At 47.2% G+C, this 9,657-nt stretch overlaps 1 protein-coding gene across 4 annotated transcripts in view; it reads left to right on the top strand.

Annotated features, from left to right (window-relative positions):
• GAB2 (GRB2 associated binding protein 2) overlaps positions 1-9,657 on the top strand; it is an 89,753-nt gene continuing 80,096 nt past the window's right edge. For all 4 annotated transcript variants that reach the window (XR_008435756.1, XM_053970628.1, XM_053970627.1 and 1 more), the window contains exon 1: positions 1-206. Coding sequence is in view for 3 of the 4 variants with exons in the window: in XM_053970628.1 (XP_053826603.1) it covers positions 135-206 (72 nt within the window). In the remaining variant the exon portion in view is untranslated. The remainder of the gene's footprint in view (positions 207-9,657) is intronic.

The raw sequence follows: 9,657 nt of genomic DNA, 5'->3' as shown, positions 1-9,657 counted from the left end.
CCCACCATCCACCCATCCATCCATCCATCCATCCATCCGTCCGCTCACCCACTCACCTCCGCCCGCCCTCCATGGGCCGGCGCGGCCGGCGCTGAGCGCCGGGAGGCAGCGCCCGGCGGCGCCCGGCTGCCGCGATGAGCGGCGGGGAGGTGGTGTGTTCGGGCTGGCTCCGAAAGTCACCGCCGGAGAAGAAGTTACGGAGATACGTAAGTCTCAGCCCACCCCATCTCATCCTTACCTCGGCCCCAGGAAAGCTGGGATCCATTCCCCCCGCCTCCATCCCCGCTTCTCCGCCGCCAGCCCGGGTGCACCTGCCGCCGCCTCTCCCGGCGCCGCGGAGGTTCGGCTGGGCAGGGGTGTCCCTTGCCCGGGCGGGGAACGAACGCTCCCGGCTCCCCACTTCTCGGGGAAGGCGGGTGGGAACATCTCCGAGCCCCCCGGCTTGTTCCCTGCCCCGGGGTGGTGGGGTGGGCGGTGACGGCCACGGCTGGAGCGGACACTCGGCGCTGGGGCCGTTCTGGCTGCGCCCCGCGGTGGCCGGGCTCACCCGGGACCTGCGACGGTCACAATCCCCGCCTTTGAAGTCGTCTGTTTTAGGGGAGGCTGGGAGTACCTTGGTCCCAAAGAGTAAAAGTACTAACGCGTCTTGGATCCCCCCAACATTCCCATAACAGTCGCTCTCCCCCATCCCGTGCAGGGTTCCTATTAATCATTGAACCTCCCAACCCTTTGAAGATAGCACGAGTAGCGCTTCGATAGCCTTTGTGTCGTTAGCGGCTGAGATCAAACACTTCAAAGAAGTTGTAAAAAGAGGGTCCAAATGCCAGCTCTGTCACATTCCCCACTCATTGAAAGAAATAACTGTTCTTTGCGTCCTCCGCCTGACAGTCCTGCCATGTGCCACGAGCATTAGCGCTCAGAAACGCACTGCCGTCCTATGACTCGGCACATCGCTCCCCAGGATGTCAAGAGTCCCACTCCCTGATACCAATGACCAGGCTCAGCCAGCCTTCAGATGACTGGAATGCAGCCTCTGGGAGGGAGCTGGATGCTCTCCCTTCCTGGGGGAACACCAGCCAGATCATCCTTTGGTCCTGTTGCTTTTGCCTGCATGCATTTGGGGATTGGCAGGCAGAACAAGTGCAGCTGGTGTCTCCCCAGTGCCTGTTATTGATTGATGGAAGCATCACTGCCTACCCTTGAGAGGGAGATGGATGTCTGTAGTCCCATACTGCAGGCTAGAGCAGGACTGGGGTTGTGTCTGATTTGTCATAGAGTGTTATTAGCCTTGCCCAAAATGGGTTCAGCCCCGTGAACATCAGTGGTACCGCATCCCTTTGCATTAGACTGTGTGTCCAGTTGCTCTTGGCAATTCTTTCCTTGTGTGCCTTATGCTCTTCCAGGGAATATCAGGTTGGCACAGGGCTGAGGGATGGAACTGCCAGGGAATCCAGTAAGGTAAACCTGAGTGTTTATGTGGGAAGTATCAACCCCCTAATGAATGTAGGCAGGCTTTGTGGGAGCTGGACAGAATGACTTGGTGCATGCTGAACTGTGGAGGATGCTTTTAGCTTAATGGAGCAAAGCACCTTCCTCCCGCAGAAATCAACTAATTGCTGATCCTGAGTCACCAATGGCTTTAACTCATCAAACATCATTAGCTCCCCAGCATCTGCCCCGTGAAAGGGCGCTCACATCACTGTCTGAATATCCAGCTTGTGCTCTGGCATTCCAGCAAGAGCTGAATAAATCTGCTAAATGCTCTACATGGAGGATGTGACACGCCAGCGGTTAGTGCTAGTTATCGATGTGCATAAGAGTGCTTTTCATCCACACACATCCCAAAGTGCTTTGCAAGCCACCTATGTTTTCAAAACATCCTCATTCCCCCAAGAGGAAATGCAGCCATGCTGAGATGTGCCCGGCCATCCCACGCAGCCTCGGCGGGGCAGGAAGCGATGCTTGGCAGATGTCACTCGAGGGGATCCCTGCACTGAAGCAGTCCCGGTGCTGTGGTCAGTGGGACTTCCCTTCCAGTCGCACCAGTTGCACCAGCTTCCTGCATCAGTGGCTGGATTTGAAAGTGTTGGCCTTTAGCTTGGACTGCATCTCACTTGGTGGTGTCTTGTACCTTTGCTTTTTAATGCATTATTATTGATACTGTATTTATGTAGCTGTGGTGTGCATTTAGGGTGTTGGCATGTGGATAAGGCTCTCCTCGAGAGTAGTTCAGAGCAGCTTGCTCGTCCAGAGCCTGAGGGTGATGGCTTTCCTCCCATAAAACCTGCCTTTGTCCACAATAAACGCACATGGTTGGACTTTTGTTTTCGTGCACAAAAGGCGGTTTATGCCAGCTTTTGTATGGCCTCAAAGGGAAGGTGCTGAATCGCTGGCTTTGCCACTTTCCTTATGGCTTCAGTTTATGTTCTGCTTTGAGATCTCAGAGGAGAAATCTCAGGCTGCAGGATGCTGCTAATGGGGTTTGAAGTTCCTGCTCTGGCTTTATTGACACAGGGGAGAGGATAGATTTATTTTTTCTTTGACAAGTGCATTTCAAATGTATGTGTCTGCACATGGGTGTGTTGCTAACGCTGTCCTTGAAGTGCTGTGCTTTTATAAGCCTGTTTTTGTTTTGCTTTTATTTTTCAAGGAGATCATGGCAAGAAAGGAAAGTACTAAATTTTCTCTCTGACTTCCATCCAGGGTGGTTGAGAAAGGTGTGGTGATCTCCACACCTGATCTGTGCAGCATTAATCTGCATTTACAGCAGTGCCTGCTCTGTTTCACTTTGGAGGATTGTGTTTATGTGAGACTGTGGGACCTATTTGTACAGCGCTCTGGGAAATATCAGTGTTGTGAGTTTCTCTTCTGTTGAGGGACATTCAAATGATCAAACAATGACTGCTTAAAGGTGAGACAAAGTGTGCCTTTTTTCAGCCTCACAACTGCAGACAGGGGTTCATGTAGACTCTGGGCAGTTTGGCTGTAAATACTACTGTAATATTGATAATAAAAGCTAAGCAAACAATTGAAGGTCAAAAGTAATTGAAGTACTAAAATATCTCTTTTCACCTCTGCTCTGCTTGGGACATCAAGCTGCCTCGTCCTCTTGCTTAATTGCTTTTTTTCAGACATACACTTCTTGTACTTTCATAGAACAGTTTGTGTTGGAAGAGAGGTTTAAAACTCATCCATCCCAATCCCCTGGCAATGAGCAGGGACCACCAGGTTCCTCAGAGCCCTGTCCAGCCTGGCCTTGTATGTTTCCAGGGATGGAGCATCCATCACCTCTCTGGGCAACCTGTGCTAGTGGCTCACCACCCCCATTTAAAAACATTTTCTTCCTCATATCTGGTCTGAATCTACCCTCTTTCAGTTTAAAACGATTGTCCTATTGTCCTGTTGCTACAGACCTTATTAAAAAGCTTGTTCCTACCTTTTGCCTCTCGGACTTTCATGTACGAAGGGATCTCCTTGTACACAGCCAACAAGCACAGAACTGTCTTTTAATTCTCCTCCTGGCTCCTCCTTAAAACGCATGTGAAAATTTTTTTTTAAAAAACCCAATCCCTAAACAAAACCCCGAGCTTTAGTTGTGTGAGCAATGAGCCAAGACCAGCGCATGTTGTGCTGGTCCTGTACTGACTCACTGTCTCCTGGTCCTCTCCTGCTGGACATGCCCGTCTGTTGTCTCCTGTGTTAGACGTGGGTTTGGAGCAGTGTTTTGCGTCTGTCCGCTGCCCGGCACGATGGGCTTGGGGGTGGGCTGTCTGGCAGGGAAGCACTGTAAAAAACAAGTGCTGTCATAGAGCAGCTCAGCTCCCTATCGTTAGATCAGTGTGCTCTGCCTGCTCATTTATGTACCATGAAGTCAGAGTGTCTGCAGTTCTGACTAAAACAAAAGCTTCTCATCGTGTACCATTTCTACAGTCCTTCATTGCTTTGGGTTTTGTTTTTTTTTTTCCTCCCAGCTGGTTTATCTGGATTTGGCTTTGTGCATCAGTGTCATTCTTACATCAAGCGAAAGCAGTTGAATCAAGGTCATTGGAAGAGCTGCTCCTCTCTGATGGGACAAGCAAGAAGAGGTTAAAGGGCTGATTTAGTGATTGCAGCCCCGTTCCTAAGGGCAGCTCCTTGATGAAGGGCTTATTTTGGTTCCTGAAGTAGATCCTTCATATCCCACCTGAAAATGCATTGTAAGGATGTCCTCCTTAAATGAGAATGTGGGATGTGGCCTGAAGTAGGACCATTAGTGCAGAGATATCATAGGCTGTTAAGTAGTGGAGATGCCTGGTGGAGTTTGGCACAGAGCTGATTGGGATGAAATTTTGTAGGAGGGAGAAGAAAGAATATCTCTTTATTCTGCAGCAAAGTACAAAAGATAGGTATTGTGCAAAATTATCTCCTTTTTTTCTCTCTTCTCTCTAAGGAGTTTTAATCTGTCACTCCCATGCTCAGCTGTGCCATGCCTCATTCGGGATGCTCTACCCATTAACAAAAATAGGAAATAGTTGCAGACACGCCAGAGAAAAGCACCAAAAAATGAGCAAAAATATAGAAAACAGAAAGACTGAAGGGAATGGGGTTGTTTGGGGATGAGAGGGCTGAGAGGAGAAATAACAGTCCTCAAGTATGCCAAAGGTGGCTGTGAAGGGGAAGGGAGTAAACTGTTCTGCATGGCTGGTGATTGGAGGCCAAGAAGTGCTGAGCTTGAACTACAGCAAGGGAAACAAGTGTAGAAAAAACTTCCTAACCTCTGATTGCCAGAGGAGTGGTGCAGTGGAACAGATGGTTTGGGATGGGCTTGGAGTCTCCATCCTGGCAGTTCTGAAGTGCAGGTTGGCCAAACTCCACTTCAGAGAGCTGAATATGTTTTGAGGTAGTGGAATAAATTTGACAAATTCTCCACAAGTTCCTTCCAGTGCTGGTTTGGGTGAATTTATGGATTTTGAGCCTGGATGCAGGGAGGGATAGCTAAGAGGCTTAAGGGCACTGATTATGTCACCTGGATTTCCTGATGGGACTCAGGGAAGTCTTCTGACAAGTTCTTTGTAGAAATTTTGATTGCACTGAAACTCCATGAGTTTGCACTTATTCCATCTGTCAAACTGCCTTGCTGCACCCTGCTCCTCCCATGTAATCTCCTAGCTTGATTCCAAAAGACCATCATATATTTTAGCTATTGTAATCTGCCCCGTGATTCAGAGGAGGGATGAACACTTGCTCCACCAGAGAAGGTTTTGCAGGTCAGGGGGTGCATTTTGCTTGTAAAGGCAGTGCCTGCCAGCGCTCCTGCTACACCAGCTCTCTTGTGCAATGCTGCACAAAGGTCCCGCTCTCTAACTTGTTTCTCTGCTGCATCATTGCTGATGAGTCAAAACACATGACCTCTTCCCTACAACCTCCTTTTGGGGTCATTTTTTTGAGTGTGGGGCTGCATTCCTTTGCCCACTGTAGCATTTTCTGGAAACAGTCAGGTGGTGATATACTGTCATCATGATAATTGTGATCTGGTAACAGGCAGATACTTGAAGGATGGTTGTGGGAATGACAGAGTCAAACTCTTGATTGTAGAAGTTGACAAAATAAGGAGTGACAGCCACAATCCAGATTTGTAGGATTGGGTTGGGTTTTAGGAAATCCCCTCCAATAAGAGGGTAATGGTGCAAAGGAGCAGGTTCCCACAGGGGCTGCAGGGTCTCAGTCTTTTGAGGTTTTCAAGACTTGACTAGAGAAAATTTCAGCTGACTTGATCTCATGACACCTCAAATGCAAGGCTGGACTAGAAACCTCCTGAGGTGCCTCTAACCCAACATTTCTTACACCTCTGTAAGGTGCAACATGGAGCCATGAATCTCAGAAGCAGGAGAGCTGTTGTAGCCCAGCTCACTGTGAAGGTGGACAGTCTTTGTTTTGTTTGCTGCCAACATACGTGCTGGGGCAGCTCTTCAGCTGCTGAAACCCAAACTGGTTTGGTTAGGACTAACTCATGCGTGTTCTGAGGCGTTGCATGTCCATTGAGGTGGACATGCCCACAAAGGTAAGGTCTGTTGTGTAGGGGGTGAACCTGGTGTATTTTCCTGGTACTTTGGCTTTGCTAAGACAGCTTGAGTGAATCCTCAGCTATCTGTCATGACTTCAGTGTTGGCTGATTGTCCTGGCAGTCCACAGTGGATGTAAAAGATTAATGGTGGCAAAGCACAGGTTGAACTTAAGAAAGACAAACAGTACTTAAGAAAAGTGTGCTAGGAAGCCGGCTTTGTTTCTCTTTGAAAGAGAGCAGAAGTGATACTGAAACAATTTTTTCCCCCTTTTTCTTTTAGCAACTATCAGATGGAAGACATGATGCAAAAGTGTTTACCAGACCGAAGCACATAATTTATAGTAGTGACTCAAAGGCAGAACAAAAATTATTTATCTGTATTCAGTAGCAGCTGAGGCAACTGGGATTCCACGTGCTCTGTTTGGGGAGACCACATCTGCCATGAAAGGTCTGGTCTGATGGGGAAACCACAGCACGGAGCAAGTCTGTGATTTGGCTGCACTTGTGTTCCAGGTCATTCCCACAGCTGGAAACTCACCTTGGCTTTATGGTTTCTACCTGAGCCAGGGGCTTCCGAGCTGCTCGCAAGCTGCTGAGGATGTGTGAAGCTGTGGACACGGATTGCAGCTTGTCCAGAGAAGTACATAATACATCCATCAGGGATTTGGATGATGAGGCTTCCAAGGTCATCAAGGGTCTCTCTGAGATGAGTTTATCCAAACATTTAGAAATTACTGCTTTTAATATAAATGGCCCTTCCTTTCAGTAATCATTTAAAGTCTTTAAAGTCTCACTTTCCTATCATAATGCTTAGGTGGATTTTTTTAGCACCTTAACGGTGGTGACAAAATGTATCTCAGGAGGTGGAAGACATTAGAGAGAGATTTTTATTTACTTCAGGGTGCCTGTAGAGTAGCAGTAGAGCTGAAAGACATTTTGCTGCTATTCTGTGTAGCTTCTCCACCTTGCTGACAAGTGAAACCAGCTTTGTGGTTATCACAGCAAATTGGCAGTGAACGTGGGAGGCTCTGTAGATGGAGCCAGTGTAGAGCATGGCTGGTGACTGATCTTTAGTGGGGTTCTGCAGGACTCAGCCTTAGGGCCAGTGCTCTTCGGCATCTTAAAAAATTACTTGGGTGCAGGACTCAAAGGGATACTTAGTAAGTTTGTTGATGATAATAATTTGGGAGGAGCTGTTGACTCCCTCCAAGGCAGAGAGGCCCTACAGAGAGATCTGGACAGATTAGAGGTCTGGGCAGTCACTAACCATATGAAGATTAACAAGGGAAAGTACCAAATTCTGCACCTGTCATGGGGCAACCCTGGATGTACAGACAGCCTGGGGAATGAGATTCTGGAGAGCAGTGCCACAGAAAGGGACCTGGGCGTCCTGGTGGACAGCAAGTTGAATGTGAGTCAGCAGTGCCCTGGCAGCTGACTCCAGGCAAGGGAGGGGATTGTCCTGGTCCACTCTGCACTGGGGCAGCCTCACCTCGAGAGCTGGGGTCAGTTTTGGTGCCACAGTGTATGAAAGATACAAAGCTATTAAAGAGCGTCCAGGGGAGGGCCACGAAAATGGTGAAGGCTCTGGAAGGGAAGCCTTTTGAGGAGCAGCTGAGGGCACTTGGGCTGTTCAGCCTGGAGAAGAGGAGCCTGAGGGGAGACCTTATTGTGGTCTGCAACTGCTATAGAAGCAGAGGGGCAGGCACTGATCTCTTCTCTGTGGTGACCAGTGACAGGACTGAGTGAACAGCATGAAGCTGTGTCAGGGAAAGCTTAGGCTAGGTATTAGGAAAGGGTTCTTCACCCAGAGGGTGCTTGGGCACTGGAACAGGCTCCCCAGGAAAGTGGTTGCAGCACCAAGCCTGACAGAGTTCAAGAAGCATTTGGACAATTCTCTTGAACACATGGCATGACTCTTGGGGTGTCCTGTGCAGGGTCAGGAGCTAGACTACAGTGATCCCTGTGGGTCTCTTTCAGCTCAGGATCTTCTGTAATTCTATGATCATTTTTCTTTCTTCTTTGTGATTAGTGACAGAAAAAGCAAATATTCATTGTGTGAATTCACGATGAACACCTTAAGAATCCAGACCATTTGCATGCTGCCAGGCATACACAGTTGCACATGACCTTGCAACACACAAAGAGGATTTCCTCAAGGTCAGTGTGCCAGCCTGCAGAGTGCCATCATACATATGTCATCAATCATATCTAGTCATACAGCAATTTAAATATGTGCTGTGTTTAAATAGAAAATCTTTAAAAATGTAAAAAGCAGCTTTGGTCAAAAAAATTGTTCTTAGTTGTCTTTAGCCTGCAAGCTGTGCCTTTAAAGGACAGGAGGAAAATCTGAGTGCTGGAAGCATATGTTTCTTGCTGTGTAAGATAGCCAGCAGTGCCTGTTTCTCCATTGAATCTGGACTAAATTCAGCAACCTGGGAGGAAAGGGGGGAGCTGATTTCATCTGTGGATTTGTGTTTTCATATTTGGTTCCTATCTTTTTGCTGAGTTCTTGTGCACTTTTCCTGGAGAAGGTTCTCATCTGGGAAATCTTGCATCAGTCTGGTTGTCTGCATTACAGTAATGCCTAGAAATTAACTTCTCCATCCAAATGTGAATATTCTCGCCCCAAAATGATGTGTGTTCAGGGTAGGAAGTTCTCTCTTGGGTCAGAAATGGAACATTTTTATTTATAGTTTAGATCTGGTTTTGAGGCAGGACTAGTTGAGAACAGCTCTTAGCCTTTTCTGTATTGTGTTCAGATGGCTTCTTCTTTTCTGTTGCTTCAAAAGCTTTTCTGTCTCTGCCTACTCCAGACTCCACATGGCCTCTGAATTTTTAAATGCTGTATGTTTGTTCTCTCTATTACAGAAATAATAATCTGTTGACAGAAATGAAAATCTATTGACTGAACTATCTTCTGGTTGGTTTTTTTAAATTATTATTTATTCTTTCTTTTGCTTCCCCACGCCTTTTGGACACATCCAAACTATTTCCATCATGTCTTCCGGATCGAAGATATTGTCCTAATAGCATTTCAGTACTTGTTATGCATCTTATTCCATTTAGACCTGGTATTTTCCAAAGGCGTTTGCTTTGGAAGGCATTTAGACATTTCTTTGGTGGAGTTCCAGGTCCCGCATCCATATGGTAAGATGGAAATAACATTTTGAGTCAAAAATTTGCGGTCTCCTGAATTTCATGGATTTTCAGTGATTAAGTTTTGCTGATGATTCTAGCTGCTGCCTCACCCATTCTGGGTCCTCACTGACCTTCAGAACAAGCCAATGGACTTTCTTGTGGCTGCCAGAAGTTGCAAGTTGACTTGCTAAATCCATTTTCTGGCCACATAACATAATATCCAACCAGGGATTATGTCTCATTTCCAGAAGTGACTAGTAAGCCTTCATTTCTCTCCTCTCTACCAGTGACACCTGGGAGTCTTTTAAACTTTCAGTTTTGAAGAGCTGTGTTGCACATACATGGGCAGTTTTTTCATTTGTCTGCATTTTTTAAATCTCATAATAATTTCAGTAACGATGTTTAATGGGGTTATTAGTCATTGCTACCGATCTGTTCTTCAGATCTTCATCCACACTGTCATTTAAGGATCT

The sequence above is a fragment of the Vidua macroura genome, chromosome 2 (assembly GCF_024509145.1).
Source record: "Vidua macroura isolate BioBank_ID:100142 chromosome 2, ASM2450914v1, whole genome shotgun sequence".
Classification (NCBI taxonomy): Eukaryota; Metazoa; Chordata; class Aves; order Passeriformes; family Viduidae; genus Vidua; species Vidua macroura.
This window is presented reverse-complemented; position numbering and strand designations above follow the sequence as displayed.